At 43.2% G+C, this 21,346-nt stretch overlaps 3 protein-coding genes across 22 annotated transcripts in view; 2 read left to right on the top strand and 1 right to left on the bottom strand.

The window, feature by feature from the left end:
- Positions 1 to 7,277, top strand: part of MNAT1 (MNAT1 component of CDK activating kinase) — a 180,828-nt gene extending 173,551 nt beyond the window's left edge. For 7 of the 8 annotated variants that reach the window (XM_037901146.2, XM_007065307.4, XM_037901142.2 and 4 more), the window contains one exon: positions 6,777 to 7,277. In XM_037901146.2, the coding sequence (XP_037757074.1) occupies positions 6,777 to 7,139 (363 nt within the window). In that variant the 3' untranslated portion in view covers positions 7,140 to 7,277. The remainder of the gene's footprint in view (positions 1 to 6,776) is intronic. The other variant, XM_037901145.2, reaches the window with a different exon arrangement.
- A 2,560-nt stretch (positions 7,278 to 9,837) lies between these two features.
- TRMT5 (tRNA methyltransferase 5) lies at positions 9,838 to 20,365 on the bottom strand. Of its 3 annotated transcripts, XM_037901141.2 has the most exons (6): positions 19,011 to 20,150; positions 18,740 to 18,742; positions 16,745 to 17,400; positions 15,679 to 15,803; positions 10,695 to 11,349; positions 9,838 to 10,151 (listed from the first exon to the last, which is right to left on the bottom strand). In XM_037901141.2, the coding sequence occupies exons 3-6, from the start codon at positions 17,232 to 17,234 to the stop codon at positions 10,093 to 10,095; spliced, it is 1,329 nt and encodes a 442-aa protein (XP_037757069.1). In that variant the 5' UTR covers positions 17,235 to 17,400; positions 18,740 to 18,742; positions 19,011 to 20,150; the 3' UTR covers positions 9,838 to 10,092. The 3 variants fall into 3 exon arrangements, with proteins under 3 accessions (XP_037757069.1, XP_037757068.1, XP_043406082.1); XM_037901140.2 differs by lacking the exons at positions 18,740 to 18,742; positions 19,011 to 20,150 and adding an exon at positions 20,263 to 20,365; XM_043550147.1 differs by having other exon boundaries at positions 18,740 to 20,150.
- A 25-nt stretch (positions 20,366 to 20,390) lies between these two features.
- SLC38A6 (solute carrier family 38 member 6) overlaps positions 20,391 to 21,346 on the top strand; it is a 54,840-nt gene continuing 53,884 nt past the window's right edge. For 6 of the 11 annotated variants that reach the window (XR_005225632.2, XR_006291939.1, XR_005225631.2 and 3 more), the window contains exon 1: positions 20,391 to 20,625. Coding sequence is in view for 4 of the 11 variants with exons in the window: in XM_043550148.1 (XP_043406083.1) it covers positions 20,509 to 20,625 (117 nt within the window). In the remaining 7 variants the exon portion in view is untranslated. Of the gene's footprint in view, positions 20,626 to 20,688; positions 20,993 to 21,346 lie in introns of those variants that run through there. The other 5 variants (XM_043550151.1, XM_043550150.1, XM_037901137.2 and 2 more) reach the window with 5 other exon arrangements.

Genomic DNA, 21,346 nt, shown 5'->3' with positions numbered 1-21,346 from the left:
AAGGGCGGGTCCGAGACCCAGGTGACAGCCAGCATTTACCTGCTCCAAGCTACCTTCCAAACACTGGGCCTGCTGATAAACGAGCAGAAGTCAGCCCTCATCCCCATTCATAGGATAGAGTTTATTGGTGCCATGCTCGATTCCACCTGGGACAGACCCTTCCTCCTAGAGGCCTGCTTCCAGACAGTGTCATCCCTGCTATCACAGGTCAAGGTCTGCCACATCATGACAGCCCGTCTGCTTAGCACACCAGGTGTTTTTACCCCAGATTGTAGGCAAGGTTGTTCAAGTTCTTACGGATAACACAGCTGCCATGTTTTACATCAGCAGGCAAGGAGGGATATGCTCTCTTCTCCACCCCACCCTCCGTGTCAAGAGGCTATTCACTTGTGGAAATTCTGTGTGAAGCACTCGATCCACCTTGAAACTTCTCACCTACCGGGAGCCCAGAACAATCTGGCAGGTTACCTTAACAGATCTTTCTCCTTTCACCACAAGTGGTCCCATCACACCAATATAGCCAGGACCATCTTCCAGTGGTGCTGGACTCCCTGTTTTGCTTGGTTGTGAAATGGTCTACAAGGGAAGTGTCAGCACTTTTGTTCTCTACACGGGCGCAGCCTGGGCTTGCTCACAGATGCCATCCTGCTTCTTTGGACAACGCACCTGTTCTATGTGTTTCCCTCCCCATTCCTCTCGTGCACAAAGTCCTACTCAAAGTCAAGCAGAACAGAGCGAGGGTTATCCTTATAGCTCCAGCATGCATGCCAGCACTGGTTTTATACGTCAGTGGACCTGTCAGTAGCTATGCCGATGCCACTCCCTCTCCTCCCAGACCTGATCTCGCAAGATCACAGCCAATTGCTTCACCTGAACCTCAAGGCCCTCCACCTGACCATGGTTAAACCCAGCTGAGTCCGCCAAGTCTTGCTACGTAATAGGAAACTGTCTACTGGAGTGACTTACCTTGCCAGTGGAAGCGTTTCTCAATGTAGTTGTCTGCTGGAATATCTGCTTCATCTGAGACAGCAGGGCCTAGCTATTTCGTTGATTTTAAGGTACACCTACCGGCCGTCTCGGCCTTCTACTCTCCAGGAGATGGTAGGTCGATTTCTGGCCCAGGTCCCAAACCAGGATATTTGCAGATCGGCAATCTGGTCATCAGTGCATACTTTTTCATCCCACTACACCATCACCCAGCAGGCTAGAGGTGATGCTGGGTTTGGTAGAGCAGTGTTGCAATCCGCATGTCCATGAACTCTAAGCCCACTTCCTAAGGTACCGCTTGGGAGTAGACTAACATGGAATGGACATGAGTAAGCACTCGAAGCAGAAAAAACAGTTACTAACCTTTCTGTAACTGTTCTTCGAGGTGTGTTGCTTATGTCCATTCCATGACACACCTTTCTGCCCCTCTGTTGGAGTTAGCCGGCAAGAAGGAATCGTGAGGATGCAGAGCTGGCTGGACCCCTTTTACTGGCACATGAGTGCATGGCACCAGAGGACACCAGAGCCTGCCCAATAGATACCATTGAGGGGAAAATCTCCAGTGACTGTATACGCGGCACGTACATACCTAACATGGAATGGACCTGAACAGCACATCTCGAAGAACAGTTACAGAAAGGTTAGTAACCATTTTTAATACAATTGTTGAAGAGGGCATTTGGCACTGAGGACCCAGTTCCCTTAGAGTTTTAAAGTGCAGAGGAAAGATGGTCCAGCAGCTAGGAGGTGGGGTGTTTTATTGGCGCGGGGGAGGGGGGGATGTCATCAGTGGGCAAGGGAATAGGTGGAGTAAGGAAATGTTTGGGCCCTTACTTTGCTAGAAACTGGAAAGTGGACAGGATCTCTGATAACATTGTTCTACCTAAAACTGATTGATTTTAAAAAGAAACATCTGGACAAACTTGTAACTCTACACTAGAATTGCTTTTAAGCAGGCCCAATTTTAAGCCTAAACTATTTGATTATGTTCCTCTTACTGCAATTAATGCAATTATAAAAGGTGACCATGCAAAAGGACTACCAGAGAAGCTTTTATCGGAAAGCCGAAGTCAAAATAAAGTGCTGCCATCTTGGAAAGTAAAGTCTGGGGTCCCCTAGCCTTTCAGAAATGGGAGTGCTCCGTTGACAAGTTGAATACTGCTGACCACTGCTTGAGTGGTGTCCAGCCATTCCTGCTAGAGGAGTGGCCACAAGGCCTTTGAAGGGAGGAGGAAAATATAAGGGGAAGCTCACCCCCTGAAATGACCAGCTTGGCCTTGAAGATTCTAGGATAATTGTAAAGTACATCCTTTTCCTTGAAAACAGGAGGATTATTTCACATTGTGATGAGAAATCATAGGTCAAGAACGAAATTCCTCAAGACTCACAAAGAACAAAATACAGTGTGTTTTTAACTGATGCACTAGGTTGACGGGGGAAGATCAATAGCAGCAGCTACGGAAAGGGGACTTGTTTGGGCAGAGTATGAAGCAGAGCACTGGCAACATGGCAAATGCGAAGAGTATAAAGCCATGGTTTAGAGAACACATGGGTCTTTAACCTTATTCAAAAATAATAGTGCATGTTTTTCTTAACCTTAGAGTTTAGTCTGCTCTCAGTAAAAACAAGATACATGAAAAACAGTGCACCAGAATAAGCAAACCTCTTTTTCCTGGTTTCTGCATATAAGATTTACAGATACTTAAAATAAACCTATGAAAAACAGACACAGTGTGCTGGAATTTGCTAACTAGTCGGAGCAATTACCTACAGGTTCCAAAACCCAACTGAGCTTGACTTTTGGAAATAGACTTGGCAAGCTCTTCTTCCTGGTGCTGTTGTAAAGGTGTACATGAAAAGATACTGACCTCTGCCAGAAACCCCAGGAATCCCGTTCAGAGATGAACTTGGGTAATGGTCATGAAGGAATTAAAATAACACAGATGTGGATTAATGTGAAAAAGTAGGCAAAACACTTATTTCTCATTGTGTGGTTTCAGTGTGGCAGAGCCTTTTTAAAATGCTCTGGTGTACCACAGTAATTAAAGGGGTTAAGAACATTAAGTTAACATTACCTAACAAGAAAATAAATGCCTCAGTTGAAAGCCAACAATGTATCCTGTTTGTTTTATTGGAAAAACAAGAATTAATGCAAGTTGCCATGGTAAAATTAGGTTTAAAACCTTTTCAGCAGTAATGATTTTTGTGCTGCTTCAGAGATCACATACTAGTTGATTGTGAAGGCCATAATTTCTGTAGAATCAGACTTCTTTATAAGACTGACACTCCCATTTAAAGGTGATCTGGAAAGGGGAAAAATTGGACTGTCCTCCCACTCTTCCCTCCCCTCCCCCATGTCTGAGGAAGGTCTGAAAAGCTTTTCAATAAAAGGCGTGTTTGGGGGTATTACCCCTCCTTGCTTGGGTTTTTTTTACTGTAAAAATTCAGATCTTTTTCTTGGAACACTCTATGGAAGACTGGAGAACTATTAAGCTTCTGCCAAGAGAAAAACATGCTGCAAGTAAAACTTGATTGATTGAGATGAGATGATTTTTATTAAGACTATGTAAAACTCACTGGTATTACGGGTGATAGGGGTGTTTTTAACTCAGGAGAAAAGCTGTCAGATATCCTCCAGTAAAATCAGGGAACATAAGACTTTGTTCCTAATGTTTTAAAGGGCAAGCAAAAAAAAAAAATCTGTCCTTTACAAAACAAAACCAGGAACTCTCTTAGGCTTTCTTTCATACGTCATAAAGAAGCTAAAAATGGCACAAACTTCCAGCCCCCTTCCCCCCCCCCCCCCATTTGTAGGTTACCATTGATGTTGAAGGGGAGTTTCTTTGTACTATGTAATGTCCATGTTGTTGAGAGCTTGTCTTCAGCACCATGAAGCCGTCCCTGCACTCGTCAATATAAAGCACTGGCACATACCTGGATTTGGCAATAAAAGACAAACTCACTCTGTTAACTTAGCATCTTACTAACAATAACTCCGTTAGAAATATCGCTCACATGGGTGCATTATAGTTATTAGGTGTGAGAAATAGTTTTCAAACTGTAATTAATCATTATTTAATAACATTCTTTACACATTTATGGCATCAATGGGTATGACCGTTTTATTACATTTTACCTAAAAAGGCTGACCTGTTTTATGTACTCTTTATGGAAACAGTGCAGTCATAAATTAAAAGATGCAACTCTTTTGGATATTTTACTGGTGGTCCTGTATTTTCCTGCCAGAAGTGCAGCTGTTTTGGGTTTCTCAGGATAACATATAAAAAGGCTGTGTGCGCATTGCAAGTTTGTGCTTGAATTGCCAAGCCAGAGGTGGAATGACTCAACCTTCCCGGGTGCAACTTGTACCAAGATGTGATGAATCAAAACAGCTAGTTTCATCTTAGTGGCTTTCATTACAACTGTGGAAAACCAATTCTCATGTATGGTTCTGTATCTGGCTCTTAAAGGTTGAGGCAGCCACTCTCCTGGTGGTGATAAGCTGTAACCCTGGGGATTTGATGTGCTTAATTGGGTTCAGTGGACCAGATCCTCAGCTGGTATAAATGGGTATAGCTGCACCAAAGTAATTTACACCAGGTGAGGATCTGGCCCTACATCTTTATTATGCCAGGGCAGGGATTATGAGTTTATGGCACTAAATGAAACATTCAAGCCCCATTTAGCCCCATTCTTCTTCATACAACACTGCCACTTTACGGGTAGTTCTAAGTGGGCAAAATAACCTGAGTGTTTGCTCTCCCCAGCCCTTTTTTTGGGAGCCCGAGAGCTCAAGGACACACAATGAGCGTAGCCTCTTCCAGCTTCAGGTCACTGGTTCAAATTTGGTCTGGATATTTCCCGCCCTGGTGAAATGAGTTGCTGGTTTCTGTCCACTTGCTAATAGGGATTCTGGGGACACCTGTGTCTGATGCAATTTCCCTATCTGTAAAATGGGGAATATACTTAATTCACAGGGGTGCTGTAAGGATTCTTTCACTAATGGGTCTGGTTTTGCAATCACCTTGCACCAGTGTAACTTCATGGATTCAGTGGAGTTGCTCCAGATAGACATTCTGGGAGCAGAATGCAGAGTATTGGTGTCACCAAACCCACCAGCAGTCTACTGGCAGTCTAGCATTAACTGGACATAGAACTCCTCAAAGACCACTTCAGAGCAATGTAGGGAAGCTTGTATTGCCATTGTCCCTCCGGGCTTGTCCTGTGAGTTACTAGGGGACGTTAGACGCAGGTGGCTCCATAGACTTCTATAGAGTTTGATATCTTTCACGTTCTTGACTCAGTGCTTGAATTTACTCACCACAGATAGCTAGATTTTCAAGAGCGGTGACAAAAGCAACTGGGGGAAAAAATGCATAGATACTCACTGCACCCAGAAAACCTGAAATTTGTGAGCACACCTAGGGATGCATTTTCACACATACTGGCCTGTATTATACGCCTGTGTTTCCCAACTGGTGTGCCATCAGGCCTGAACAGGTGTGCTGCTAATTTTTTTGAAAAACTACACTAGAACCAAAAACCCTTCCTTTGTACTTTAATTAGTGTCGAAGGTGGATTGCAGTTTGTACTTTTGCTCTCCAGGACCAGGCCCCGTGCGAATATTTTGCATGCGTCACATTCCACTCCCCAAAGTAAGGTTAAGATAGCAAATTTGAGTCATGGAATATCAGGGTTGGGAGGGACCTCAGGAGGTCATCTAGTCCAACCCCCTGCTCAGAGTCCTGTGGAGTGGGAGAAGGGAAGAAGAAAGGAATGGGGGGAAAGCTGCCTTCTGATTGGCTGTCTGCCTCACTACCCTGTCTGCTCCAGGGGCAGAGCAACCAATCAGAACTCAGTCTCCCATTTCTTCCCCCCTCCTGCAGCCACCAGCTGGGGGGGGGGGCGGGGGAGGGGAAAGAGCCTCCTGGAGCCACCCCTCCCCAGCCTGGAAGGGGAGCAGGGACTCTGCTACAGCCCCCCAGGGTTGGGAGGGGAGAAGAACCCCAGGAGAAGCAGAAGTGAGGTGTGGGGGATGGGTGTGAGGTGGGGGGGTACAGCTGGTGTGGGTGGGGGGCAGAATTGGGGGGAGGTGTGGCCTGGACTGGAGGGTAGGGACAGAACTGATTTGGAGACTGGGGAACAGGATTGATTTGGAGGTTGGGGACAGAATTCATTGCTGGGCTTGGGATGGGCAGATGGGGGGGGTAAGAAATTCTGCTGCAGGGGCCAAAATCCTCCTACCCAATACATTTGGGAGCCTTGTTTGGGATTGGGTCATGAATATTCATGAGTTCTTTTGGAGACCATGTGATGTGCCTCAAAATAATGGGAGGTACGTCAAGGTGTGTCACGGCACACAAAGGGTTGGGAACCACTGTTATACACGCATGGGCAGGTTCTTCCAGGTGCGTTGCCTCTGAAATGTGCCCGAGGTCTTGGAACCCTTGTTTTCTGAACTTTACAAGCCATTATGTTGTATTATTTAATCAGTAAAACTTTTAGAAATCTAGTTTTTATGAGACTATACAAAATATACTTATATACGGTCTGACTCTAATAATCTGTGCTTTAAGTATGTTAGAAATCATTCAGGATACTTCGCTTATTGAGAAGAAGCTAAGTATATTTGATTGCTGTAGTTTCTAATGGTCTTAGTTAGATTTTGAGTGATATTTTTACCATCACTGGAAAAGTTTTCAGTGGTGGGAACTTAAAAACTACTTGGGGTTCCCACAGTGTATGTGATATTTGGTTTTGGCCTAAAACCATGTTTCTCTTTGTTTCAGATATCTAAACCATGTCCGAGCTACCTCTCCACAGGATCTTGCTGGGGGCTACACTTCCTCCCTTGCTTGTCACCGAGCCCTACAAGATGCTTTCAGTGGGCTTTTCTGGCATCCCAGCTAGCCTGCATACACCGGCCTGTGAGCAGTGGATTCTGGAGCAGAGCAAGGAGCAAGTCAAGCAAACCTCCAGTGAAACTGCTGCCATCTGCACTATCGTTAACCTGCTGTCACCTTTTTCATATATATATAAAATACTTAAGCACAGCTGGCTTTACTAAAGGTTTTTGTTGTTTTTTTTTTATAAGTCTGCACAAGAGCTTTGTAAAGTGGTGGATACATTTTTGCAGAAGGGGAACTCTTTAGTCATGTGGTACTTTGCTGAGAGGGGCTGAAGCAATAAGCCACATCTAATGGAAGATGTGAATAATTCAGCTATGGATGTTTGAGGTTTAAAAAAGAGACTTGTAAATTTTTTAAAATAAAACCAGACTTTTTATTAAATTTTGTGGTTTTACTCTTATTGCAGGGTTTTTATTTGCACAAGCATTTAAATGCCATTTTGATTATAACATTGAGTCAATATTCAAACCTATGTTTTTTTCCCCATAAAACTATTTTCTCCAGCCTAGACGAGTGGGTTTGTTTCCGAATGCCTGTGGGGGGAGACAAGAAAACGTGGAGCTATGCTGACATCACTCCTATATTAGACATACTTGATGTCACTCCTCATGCTATCTTTGTCCAGAAAGTGGCATAAAGTCCCTGGCTAAGAATCCTTCACCTGTGTTCCTGGAGAATAAGCTTAAGTGGAGCATCATTACTAGCTCAAGTGGTTCTAACTGGAGAAGGCTAAAGGAGGCCAAATGATATAGAAAAGAATGCAACAAACCTTTGCTTCATCATTTTGTGTGTCATTTCCTCCCCACCCCCCCTTCCAAGGTAATGCAGCTCCTTTATTAAACAGAGCAAGTTTTCTGTGACAGTTTAGAACAGTGGTCCCCGGGGAGCACGGCATGGCCTAGGCCAGCCCCCACAGGGGAAAGGGAAAGAATGCCACCCAGGTCTGCTCTGCCCCCAGCTCTGCCCTGGCCCGTGGGGGGTGAGGAAGGGCACAGCACCTTCCATTACAGGTAAAAGGGAGGGGGGCCATGAGAGGGAAGTTTGGGCACAAATGGTGTGTGTGTGTGTGAGGGGGAAGGAGTAGGAAAGGCTAATGCCCTTCAAAGCCTCGGTTGTCTGTATGCATTATAGAGTTTAAAGTAACAGATTAAAATGGAGACTGGGGATGAGAACAGAGGCACAGAGTGAGGAATATTAGCCTCTGCCAACAGATGGCAGAAGCTAGACAGCAAGCTTAACTAGCAGCAAAGGTTAGCCAGGTCTTGGGTAGTTTGAAGCTGCTAGCCTGGTTGGGGAAAAGTGACATGGACTGGTGTTTGAAGCGGAGCGTAGGAGGTGAAAGCAGTTTTGACTGGGGAATAGAACCAGAGCTTCTAGTAGAGGGAGAGATGAAGTAAAGTTTACAGCTTTACCTTAAAAAGCTGTTAAAAACCAGCTGGTCAGCTTTTTCGAGAGGGAGAGAACAGGGGGGTTGGTATCGCAGGAAAGTGATAGCCTTGCTCCAGGTAGTGTATAAGCATGAAGCAACGGTTAACATTAAACAGGAGCTTCTGCAGTGGTGGTAGAAATCAGGCAGCTGGGCAAGTTCCATACTTTTGCACCGTATTATAGATTGGCTGCACTGTGTACAAGGTGAATGTGTACTTGTTTGAATTCACACAAGATGACAGAGAAGCTCTTGCTTTGGTTTCCCAGGTAATTCCTTCCACTTGTTGAGTTGTAACGCTTTAGCCGTCTGGTTGTAAATGTGAATGCAGTCATGCTAAGAACGTGCAAATGATTAGATACTTAACTGGCTATTTTTATGTCCAGTTTCCAAATATGGGTGTAGTAGCAGTATTTGGAGGTGCAGTTTTGTACTCAGTATTCAGAAAATCTAGCCTTGGATGTGCCTAAGTTCAAGTACTTCATTTATATGCAAATATTTATTGTGAACAAAATGAGGCGACAACTTAAACATGAACTGGAAAGATAAGAGCAATACTCAAATAAGTGCTAAAGATCCTAAAGCGTACTGGGTCACTTAAGGTATACAGTGTAAATAAGCGGGATTAAATGAATTGCCCAAGATGACCTAGCAAGTGAACTTAAGTCTCTGGGGTACAGTGGCTGGAATTTGAAGCTAGACAAAACCAAACTGGAACTAAGGCATACCTTTAACAGAGAATAATTAACCACTGGAATAATTCACCAAGGGTTGTGATAGATTCTCCATCACTGGCAATTTTTAAATCTTGATTGAGAAATTGATTTTTTTTTTTTTAAATATGCTCTAGCTTCAAAAGGAATTATTTTGGAGGTGTTCTATGGCCTGTTACACAGGAGGTCAATAGTCCCTTCGGGCCTTGGGATTTATGAATCCCAGTTCAGTTCCCTAGCCACAACCTTGCACTGAAGCAAAACTAAATTACTTGTATTTTGTACTAATGGCCACTTAGTAGGTAGCAGAGTCTTTCAAGCTTTGGTAAGTACAGAGTTCTCTAACACCTAGCTAAATCAATTTGGCGGTAATGCCATTTATCATTACAGTGGCACAGGCACGTGTGTTTACTTGTACCTTAGGTCAAAATTTCAGAAAGCTGTCTTGCTGACACACAAGCTGTTCATGTGTTCATGCACTCTCCAGTCACGCAAATCCAGTACACGTAAGCACCAAACCGGTCTGCATGTGAAAGAGCCCAGTTCTGCTTGCACAAATACAGATGGCCTTCACTAACGTACATACAATTCTCCTTAGAAAAGTTCTACAAAAACAGAATGGGCCATGTTGGGCCATGTTGTCCCATCTAAAACATTTACAATAAAAGTGTTGCCATAAACTGCAAATGCCCAAAATAAAGCTACACCTGGAAACGTTCACAATCTTTGTGCTATCACACCCTCCCTGGCCCTTTCCCCACCCCCAAGGACAACATACATATGACAGAACTAACACATAACATGAGAAAATAAAAAGTTTAATATTCTCTGCAATAAAAGAAACGATCCTGTCTAGTTACTGATCCTGTTTTTTAAAAAATGGACAGGAGTAAGGTGCTCACAATCCCTCCCCCCCCGACTTTCATGCATTGACTTTTCTTGGCGTATGTGGGTAAATCCATTCTGCTTTCAGTGACTTCAGGGTAGATTTTCCACCTAGCTCTCTTGCACAAAATAACCAAAATTGGATTAACTAGTCTTTTAAATTAGTCAATTTTTATTCTGGAGAGTCTTCATTTGGGCGCAGACGTTTAGAGGCTGGTTCCGCAGGACTCTCTGGAACAAGTTCAGAAAACAGTACGTTAACATTTAATACATTTCTACACTAAAACTAAAATGTCTCTACGCAGGACTTGTGGCACTTCAATTAACGGCAAAGAGTCCAGTGTCAAAGCTGTCAGAGGAGAAGGGCGTAAAAATTAATCGGCAGGGAGGATGGAAGGTAAGCATATGATGAGTAAATGCCATTAACCTTACTAGGACTAAAGCCTGACTCTACTGAACTCAATAGGAGTTTCTACGTGAACTTCAAGTTTTCCAATTTATAGAACCTGATCCTGCCAATTTAGAGGCTCTGATTCTACAACTGACTTTACACAGGCACAGGGGTCTGCCTGTGTGTTCCTTAGTGCAGGAGGGGATCTAAATTAGGACTAACAAATTGGAATTACACCACTAAATGAGACTAGAATCAGCCCCATAGCTCAGAGAATTCTAGTTTTAAATCCATCAAATGCAGTCTTTTTTTCTCAAGTATAATTTGAGGCAAAGCATACAGTTGAAAAACCCTAAAGTTTCTAGCATCAAACTTTAATTTACCTTCATGAGTACACTGCTTCTTGAACAGCACTTCAGCTGGGATCTGGAAACTGATGCACATCATTTCCTTATTTGGTGCAACATTTCTCACCAGATGAGTAGAACAGCGTCCCTCTAAAGAAGTTCCCAGAAAAGCTTCAGCCCGTTCTTGAACATCTTTGGCAGGATTATCCTGTTTTGAGAAGCTGTAACAGTGCACTGTGGGAAGGAGGTCAGTGCTGCATGGCTTTCCGTCTAAGAAATGTTTGAAAACATCTAGAAATTCAATAGCCAAAGCTGGCAAATTCATGACTATGTGCAGAGTGTTTTTCCTTTCTTTTGTCAGAAGTGACAGTTCCTTGGTTAGCTCTTCTTTAACTGGTCCCAGAAGAAAATCCCTACCATCCATATTGAATTTTTTTATTTTTTTGTCCACTTTGTTTAATTTACAGTTGTGTAGAAGCCATTTGTAGGATTCAGGGTTGAGATCATTTGCAAATACGCTGCACTTTTTCTTTGCTGCTGGGATGGCAAAAGGCCCAACCCCGGCAAAGACATCAAATAGAACATCACCTGGCTTTAAAAGTTCAATGATACGGCCATGTTCTGTGCTTAGACGGGAATTCCAATAGACTTTAGAAAAGTCAAATTCATAGGTGATGTAGTTCTCTCTAGTCTGAAAAAAGTCCAAGACATTTGTTTAAACCAACTGTATTTAGGTTCCAGACATACATGTATGTTTAAACAGTAATCAATTAATTAAATATTTTACTAAAATGTAATGGGAACATTGATGTTCATGCCACTGATAGGCATCTTCAATGCCAACTGGCTTTCCCAGCCCAGCTCTTTCTATAAAAGGGCCATTAAATGGTCCTCTGTAGCCAAATAAGGGATATTTCAGTCAGTCAATCCAGGTAGCTGGCATATGTAAATCACCAGGTGGGGAAAAAAGCAACAACTTAAAATAACTATTTTACACTTTCATGCAAGAACTCCTACAGTAGAGAAACATAGCTCAAATATGCTTAATTATGAGCTAATGCCACCTGGTTGTCTTGAATGAAATCAGACTGTTGATCTGATTTAAATGCTTTCTATTTGTATATTTTGCCAGCGCTACACATCCAAACTATTCAATTATGTTTCAGAGGGAAGAGGAAACACATTTAAAAGTTAACAAAACAAAAAAACTTATTTTAAAAAAGGAATCGCCAAATTAGAAATTGTTGCCTTAACTCCTGTCTAAGCCTCAACAGTCCAGTTAAATAAATAGTACAGTACTTTCTATGTTGTGATACAGCATGGCCAGAAGGCAGCAGGAGAGTGATACAGGAGAGAGATGTAAGTCCCAGGATGAGGAGAAGCCTTATTCCCTCTAGAGGGAAGAAAGGTTTCTATAGATTAATTAAAAGCACCTGAAGCCAATTAAGAGCACCTGAAGCTAGTCACCCGATAAAAACCCCTGCTTCAAACAGCCAGGGGAAGGAGTTGGAGCAGAGTGGTTTGGAGTTGGAGCAGAGAGCAGTTTGAAGGAGTTGGAGCAGTGCCGTGTCGGGCTAGAAGACCAAGACCCTAGGTAAAGAGACACCCGGCTTGCGCAGAGAGAGAGGGCAGGAAGCCCCACAAGCTGAAGAGGGAAGTAGCCCAGGGGAAGGAACCACTATCCCTAGGGCCCCTGGGCTGGGACCTGGAGTAGAGGGTGGGCCCAGGTCCCTCCCTCTCCACTACGCTTCTCTGGGTTACTAGTGGGACAGTAAATACCCTAGTTCAGGGGCAGGAAACTGTGCCCTGAACCACAAGGGGGGCCAAGAAGAGGAAGCACGAGACCCATCATAATCATACCGGCAATTTGCCACGATGTATAGACAAATTGTACTTTTCACCCAAAGGTCATAAAACATCTACCAAAGTGTTACAGAAGAGGAAATTGAGGCACAGAATCTCTTGCCTAGGTCAGAGTTAGTCAGTGGTAGACACAGGAACAGAATCTAAGTCCCAGTCCTGTGCTCCAGCCACCACACTACGCAAAGTGAATCCAAAGCACTTACCTTATTTTCTTGCACCAAATGCATTTAACAATGTAAAAATACTTTTTTTTTTTTTTTTTTTGGAAGGGGAAGGGAACCTACATTCTACATTAGTAACTTTTAGGGCTGTTAAGTGATTTAAAAAATTAATTGTGATTAAGCAATAGAATACCATTTATTTAAATATACTGATTTCAGTTACACCGCAGAACACAAAGTGTACAGTGCTCACTTTGTATTTTTTTGATTAAATATTTGCACTGCAAAAAACAAGATAGTATTTTTCAATTCACCTAATACAAGTACTGTAGTGCAATCTCTTTACCATGAAAGTTGAACTTACAAATGTAGAATTATGTACATCAATAACTGCATTACAAAATAACACAATGTAGAATTTTAGAGCCTACAAGTCTAGTCAGTCCTATTTCTTGTTCAGCCAATTGCTCAGACAAACAAGTTTGTTTACATTTGCAGGAGATAATGCTGCCTGCTTCTTGTTCACAATGTCCCCAGAAAGTGAGAACAGGTGTTCGCATGGCACTGTTGCAGCCGGCGTCACACGATATTTACATGCCAGATGCGCTGAAGATTTATATGTCCCTTCATGCTTCATCCACCATTCCAGAGGACATGTGTTCATGCTGATGATAGGTTCTGCTCGATAACAAACCAAACCAGTACGGACCAACGCATGTTCATGTTCGTAATCTGAGTCAGCTGCCACCAACAGAAGGTTGATTTTCTTTTACGGTGGTTCAGATTATGTAGTTTCTCCATCAGAGTATTGCTCTTTTAAGACTTCTGAAAATCTGCTCCACATCTTATCCCTCTCACATTTTGGAAGGCATTTCTGATTCTTAAAACTTGGATCGAGTGCTGTAGATATCTTTAGAAATCTCACACTAATACCTTCTTTGCGTTTTGTCAAATCTGCAGTGAAAGCGTTCTTAAAATGAACATGTGCTGAGTCATCATCCAAGACTGCTATAACACAAAATATATGGCAGAATGTGGGTAAAACAGAGCTGGAGACGCACTATTCTCCCCGAAGGAGTTCAGTCACAAATATAATTTAATGTTTTTTTTAACGAGCATCATCAGCATGGAAGCATGTCCTCTAGAATGGTAGCTGAAGCATGAAGGAGCATACAAATGTAAGCATATCCGGCACATAAATACCTTGCGATGCCGGCTACAAAAGTGCCATGTGAATGCCTGTTCTCACTTTCAGTGACATGGTAAACAAAAAGTGCGCAGCATTATCTCCTGTAAATGTAAACAAACTTGTTTGTCTTAGTGATTGGCTGAACAAGAATAGGACTGACTAGACTTGTAGGCTCTAAGCTTCTGCATTGTTTTGTTTTTGAGTGCAGTTACGTAACAAAAAAAATCTACATTTGTAAGTTGCATATTCAGGATAAAGAGATTGCACTAGAGTACTTGTATGAGGTGAACTGAAAAATACTTTTATCATTTTTACAGTGCAAATATTTGTAATAAATAAAGTGAGCAGTCTACACTTTGCATTTTGTGTTGCAATTGAAATCATATTTGAAAATGTAGAAAAACATGCAAAAACATTTAATAAATTTCAACTGGTATACTGTTTAACAGTGCGATTAAAACTGATTAATCACTATTGATTTAATCACAAGTTAACTGCAATTAATCTGTTTCAAAGTAGCAGCTGTGTTAGTCTGTATCTGCAAAAAGAAAAGGAGTACTTGTGGCACCTTAGAGACTAAAATTTATTTGAGCATAAGCTTTCGTGGGCTACAGCCCACTTCATCGGATGCATAGAATGGAACATATAGTAAGATTATATATATAATATATATATATACACACACACATAAAACATGAAAAAGTGGAGTAAAGAGGCTAATTAATTATTATCAGCAGGAGAAAAAACACTTTTGTAGTAATAATCAAGATGGTCCATTTAGACAGTTGACAAGAAGGTGTGAGGATACTTAACATGGGGAAATAGATTCAATATGTGTAATGACCCAGCCACTCCCAGTCTCTATTCAAACCCAAGTTAATGGTATTTAGTTTGCATATTAATTCAAGCTCAGCAGTTTCTCATTGGAGTCTGTTTTTGAAGCTTTGCTGTTGCAAAATTGCCACCTTTAAGTCTGTTACTGAGTGGCCAGAGAGGTTGAAGTGTTCTCCTACCGGTTTTTGAACGTTATAATTCATGATGTCAGATTTGTGTCCATTTATTCTTTTGCGTAGAGACTGTCCGGTTTGGCCAATGTACATGGCAGAGGGGCATTGCTGGCACAGGATGGCATATATCACATTGGTAGATGTGCAGGTGAATGAGCCCCCGATGGCATGGCTAATGTGATTAGGTCCTATGATGGTGTCACTTGAATAAATATGTGGGTTTTTTTCTCCTGCTGATAATAGCTCATCTTAATTAATTAGCCTCTTACTCCACTTTTTCATGTTCTGTGTGTGTGTGTGTGTGTGTGTGTATATATATGTATATGTATAAATAAAATCTTCTTACTATATGTTCCATTCTATGCATCCGATGAAGTGCGCTGTAGCCCATGAAAGCTTATGCTCAAATAAATGTTAGTCTATAAGGTGCCACAAGTACTCCTGTTCTTTTTGCAATTAATCAACAGCCTTAATAACTTTGTAAGAGTCCATTACTTTACCTGACTTTGAATATAGTTTATCTGACTCTCAATAAAAGCTAGGCTATACAAGTTCAAATAATGTTTAGCAATATCCTTATAAAGATCTTGTAAACATAGCTAGCTGTGATTTCATTCATGGTAGCCTGGGGCACACAGAACACATACAGGACTGCTAAGCACTGAGATAATGGGCCAAGGGTGGGGTTGGGACAACATTTAAGTTTTACGGTATCTTTTTCCATCACATCTACTCTTCCACTTCAACTGCATTGTGTGTGTCTGATGAAGTGTGCCAGGAGAAAATAGGAAAAACTGTACCTTTGTAATCATATTCGCCTCTCCCGCTAGCACTTCCATTTGAAAATTTCGATAAGTGTTGTCAATAATATTGATTTTATTTACTGTACAGGTGATTCCTGGATTCTTGTCAATTATAACCTGACCTGCAAGAAAGGAATAAAAATATTCAACTACTAAGTGTTGCTAAATCTTTAAATCCTGTAGGATATATAAGACAGCAATTCTGAGTTGTATTTCAAAAAAGCAAACTGCCTGTAGAACGACTTACATGTGAAATCATTCAGCGTGCTATAAATTATTCCCACTTGTGTCACAGGGAACTCCTACTGCAAATATTTTACACTGAAAAAAGAGGGTTAGATTCCCAGTGAAGGCTCTTGTGCTTCAGGGAGAGAGTACTGTCTACTGCAGAGATTCCCAACCTGTAATATGTGAACTTGATGTTCCATCCAGTCACTTCACCATTTAAGGTGATGGTAGGTGAACCAATGAAGTTTAGGAGCTGCTCCTGGTCACTGGTCTGGAACTCAAGAGACCTAGTTCTGCTACTGACCTGCCATGTGACCTTGGGCAAGTCACTTCACCTCTAGTGTTCTAGGGCATTCCAGCACTACCGTAATACACATAATAAATTATTATCTAGAGGACCAATTCAACTTCCGTATCAACATGATTCTACTGGTACCCAGATCAGCTAGTAACATAAGTTCAGTAGAGCAGTAAACTTTCGCTGCTGTATCAATAAAATGTTAGTTTTGATCTTGGTCTCCCCTGCCATAAAGGGGTTGAGTTTAATGGGCCTAACCTGAAATTTGCTAGATGCAAAGGGCCTGATCCAATGCCCAGTGAGGTCAATAGGCTACTATTAACTTCAAGTTCGCTAAAAGGCCTGATCCAGTGCCCTTTAACTTAAGCATTCACTTTTAATAAAAGACTGTTTAAGGTAAGAAATTTTTAAAACGAGGGGTTCCAATAAGTTTCCCTGTGCAAAATAATAATCTCTAGCTCAGGCACTTATTAAAATGACTTATCCAATTATACACTTCTCCCAAAGCTATTTGTTGAGTATGAAGGTTGTACATACCAATCAGATGTTTGTAGGGTAGCTGATGATCTCTAAGATTCAAGTGAGCTATATGGCCAATCCTACTAAATCCAGAGGTGACATCTTGACCTTCAGGAAGCACCGCTCGTAAGATTTCCTCAGTCTTGAAATTGTCATAAGTTAGTTCCAAGTTATACTTGGACACATGAGGGTCAATATTAAACTGCTTTAATACTTCTTGTTCAGATTCTCCCAGTGAATATTCTGCTGATATTTTATGAGGATCCAACAAAACAAGTCTATTGTCTTCATCTTTTGGATCATCAATCACTCGCTTCAGACCTGGGCGCTGCAGTGTTGTATGTTTGAGGGATTTTAACAATTTGTTTATTACTTCTTTTTTCACTTTTAGAACTGGAACAACAATTGTCCTTTTGAAAGCTGCTCTGTCAAGTGTTGTCATTCCACGTACTTCAGGATGAGGTGAATACAGTTCAAGATCAGCTTTATTTTCTAGAATTTCAGGCATTGTAAAGAAACTGTTCCTCTGAACTACCCAAAAAAATCCAGGTACTCTCTCAAAATACTGTATCAGCAGTATCCAAACTTCTGGAAATGATGTATTTGATGCAGCTGTTCTAAAAAGTTTAGTTTTCAGTAGCCTAGCAGAGTATCCATATAATCTCCATAAAATCCTAGAAGGGAAATTATTCCTTTTATAGACATTATGTAATCATTCCATTAAAAAAAAAACACTGCAAGTCATATGGATTTGCAATCTCACAAAATAAAGTTTGTTTGTATCAACTAATTCACAGCAGTTTTGTATAGTTCATAGAGAATTAGACAACAAATTTCTATCCTTGTACATGGCCAAAAAACACAACTCAACCAATTTTATGTAATGGTGAATGATCACCTCATACCCATACCCAAAGGTAAAGTTTACTTATGATTGATGAGCCTGATGATACTCGCATTAAGACAAATGTGTTTAGATCTGTTTGCTGTCTCTGATAAACCTGATCAGAGAACACTGGTAGCAATACTGCAGTTGCTGGTGGGTGGAACCACTCTGCAGGGACTTAGCACATTTGTGGGAGGGTAACCTGAACTGGAACAGGAATCTTTGTCTTTGAGTGTTTCCCCTAAGGGCTGCTGCTTTCTGCCCACTCTACCTCCCCATTCAATATATACAAAATGAGGCTATTATTGGTTTTACAAGAAAAAGAAGTAGAGCTATCCTCTGACACTAGTTTTATGTACGTTTTCATATTGCATTCATCACTTGTAGTATCTGAGTGCTGTGTCTCATTGTGTAAGTCTTCCCATGATGGCAGTCAGTTGTTTGGATGTAAGTCTTATTTGTATTGCTCTTAAGTCAAACAGCTGATTTTTTGGTGGTGGTGGTGGTGGTAAAAAGCCATCCACCTCCCTGTGCACCCTCATATCCTGTCCTGCCCTCATGCAGTTGCTACCACCTTTCCTTTGCATTTTTATCCTTTTCCTTCTCCTGTGCGTCTTTTACCTGTCTTTATTTTTTTGCCCCCCTTTTCATTCACCAAAGGCTCCTCAGTGTTCAGACTGGACACCTATTGGTGAGTGTATGTGTTCTCAGAGCTTAAGTTGAGTATTGTGCAAAAAATATAGAAGCCTAGACCAGTGGGCTTTGGTATCTTGGCCCGAGGCAAAAGCACATCAACTGCTAGCATGGCCAGCTGTACAAAGGGTTACCATATGGTGGTGGAAGTAGAGGACTTTCCATGTATCACCCACAACCACAGAAACAGACCTGGGGTCATACAAGTTTCCTTGTTTCACTCCTCACTTTGCCTCATTCCATTAGACTGCCCCTTTGTAGGAAACCTGACTTAAGTAATGCTCCTGGAAAGCATACTGAGGGTGGCTTATGCTCTCTAGTTACTCAGTTAATGTGGCTACCGTTCGTCATTGGACGAGTTCAGAATTTCAGAGTATCTGGATGCTGTTTCCACTTGGAATTTTATTGGGCAACATTATTTTAGGATGACCTACCTTCTTAAGTTTTTCTATAAAAACTGTCTTTCCTCTCTAATGGAGTCCTGAATACAATCACTCATGTTTTTAGTCCCCTTCATATTGCACATAATTCACTCCTAAAAGGCTTGCCTTGAAATTAATCTAAAAGCGGCAAGAGTTGACAAATGTGGTTTTGTGTTTGTCTTCCTTCTATACCAAGGAACAATTAGTAATTCCTTAGCTCCATAATCTGCACTTGTTGCCACTATGAAAATGGATTCAGTTCAAGGTTCTTCTGATAGTACACTAAGGCCTTTATTTTGCTAGGTTCAAAGTAACTGAAGAATTTTCTGTTGCTAGTCTCCCTCCAAAACAATTGATGTCAGATGGACTGTTCTGTCTTGAGGTTGCACTTGAACTGGGTCAGAAGCAGGTTGGTCTTGCTTCAAAGATGCAATCTACAGAATTCATTCCCTGATTGTTTTAGGGCATGTCTACTGTAGTTCCGACACTTCCTACAATAATGTAAGGTGGTTTTCTTTTGATGTAGTTAATCCATCCCTCCAAGAGGCAGTAGTCAGGTCAACAGAACAATTTTTCCAGTGCCCTACCTCTGTCTGCACCGGCAGTTAGGTCAAACCTACCTACAGCCCTAAGGGTACATACATTTTCTATATCCCTGAGCCCCAGGAACTAGGTGAATTTAATTTTTAAGTCGACTGTGCCTTAGTCTCTCTTCAACATTCAGGGTATCGGACTACATTAGCCTTCCCTTTTTGAATTTGTTTGACCCAGTTTTGTTTGAGTGGCAGGTTTTCCAGACCAGTAGGTCCAGTTGTGTTTTAGGGGAGCAAGATCAGATCAACTTGGGCCCAAAAGACCAACCAATGAATGGATCCCTGAATTTGATTCAAATGGAAACTTTTGTAAACAACTAAACATTCCCTTCTGTGTTTGCAGTAGAGGCTGCAGCCTTGTTCTTGTGCCTATGAACCTGAGCTGGGAGCTAAGAACAGAAAGAGAAGAACCGTCCTGGTGCACGTGCAGTGTCCCGGCGCAGAGGGGAGTGAACCAACCCCCTGCACAATGAAAAGCAAAGGAGATCTTCCGTGCGGTAACTCTCCAGGTGGCGACCAGCAGCGGCGAGGCAGCTGGTCTATGAAGACCATGAATTGCTACCCCGGCGTGTCTCTGCAGCCGGGCCCCGGCCAGAACGTGAGAGCCCCTGGTCGGGCTCGCTCCTCAGCCAAGGGGACAGGAGCGCCTCGTGGAAAAGCTGCGCCGGGCCCCGGCTGAGCTCGGCTCCGATCCCCTCCCCCGCCGGAGCTCGGCTCCGGCCCCCGGCGCGGCTCGCCGGCTTCACAGCACGGCAGCAAGAGGCGGCCGAGCCGCAGCCTCCTGCTCCGAATGGGGGTGTCTGGGGCCGGCGCAGGGTCAGACCCTTCCCCCTCAGATGCCATGGGCCCGGCCCTTCCCCCTCCAGGCGTCGGCCCACAGGGTCCCGTATCCCCCTCACTAACCGGCTCCCCGGCCGGCGGCGAGCCTTGCCCGCCCCTCACCTCATGCCGGGCTCCAGCAGCGCGCGTGCTCACGTCTCGGCGCTCTCCTCAGGCGCACTAACACGTAATCAGCCGGAGACCGGCGAACGGCGGGGGGAGGGGGAGTGACGGCATCAGGAGGCGCCGCCTTCCCCGGCCGGCCCGAAGGGGGCGGCCCCAGTCCGGCTTGAGGCGCCGCCCAACTCCCTCCCCTCGAGAGGAGGCGCGGGATAGAGCGGTTGGCCTGGCTGGGAGGCAAAGGGCACCATGCAGCAGCGGGGGCCCGGGAGTATCAACTGCGAGCCGGGCTGGTACCTGTCCGCCCGCGAGCAGGAAGGGGAGCAGGAGTCCACCCCGTTGCTGCCTCCGGCGCCGCTGGGCGATGTGTGTGAGGGGACGGGGGGCTGGGCGGGTCCCGGGGGGTGTCTGGGGCAGGAGCTGAGGGAGCGGAGCTGGGTCTGAGCTGGAGCCGGGGAGGAGGGAGGTGTCAGGCACGTAGGTGTGAGGGGAGGAGGGGGAGACTTTTTATCCCCAGGACAGGTCCCGCCTAGCCAGGCTTCCCCGCTTGTGCTTTGAGGGGCGACGGGGGATGGGAGGAGGGATCATTCTCCATGGGCAATTCAAGCCTTGGCTTCTTGGCTTGATCCTGCCACCCGAGAAAGTAGATGAAGGGCCAGTGGGTTGTTTGTGAAGTGAAACCATTGTTCACCCGACTGAGATCACCAAACTCGTCTTGGACAGCTATTAGATGGTAATGACTATTGGGTTGGGTGCTACTAGTCTGGGCTGAATTTAAACCAGCAGGGACATGCAGCCCTGATGATAATGTGGGGAGGTTGGGTGGGAATTACTGTGTTGGTATTTTTTGGTGCTGCTTGTATTTTATTAGCATTAGTGTGCTTGGTGCCCTAGAAAAGCAAACAAGAGGACAGTCTCCACCCAAGAAGCTGATAGGCTAGTTCAGACAAATGATAAGTAACATGGCCATTGAGTAAGAATATTGAAGCATTTTGTTTTTGAAAGACTTCATGAAGACTTCATCAATGATTTAGATAATGGCATAAAGAGTACACTTATAAAGTTTTGTGGACGATACCAAGCTGGG

This window comes from Chelonia mydas, chromosome 6 (genome assembly GCF_015237465.2).
Source record: "Chelonia mydas isolate rCheMyd1 chromosome 6, rCheMyd1.pri.v2, whole genome shotgun sequence".
In the NCBI taxonomy this organism is placed as follows: domain Eukaryota; kingdom Metazoa; phylum Chordata; order Testudines; family Cheloniidae; genus Chelonia; species Chelonia mydas.
Note: the sequence above shows the minus strand (reverse complement) of the source record. Positions and strands in the feature narration are given on the sequence as shown.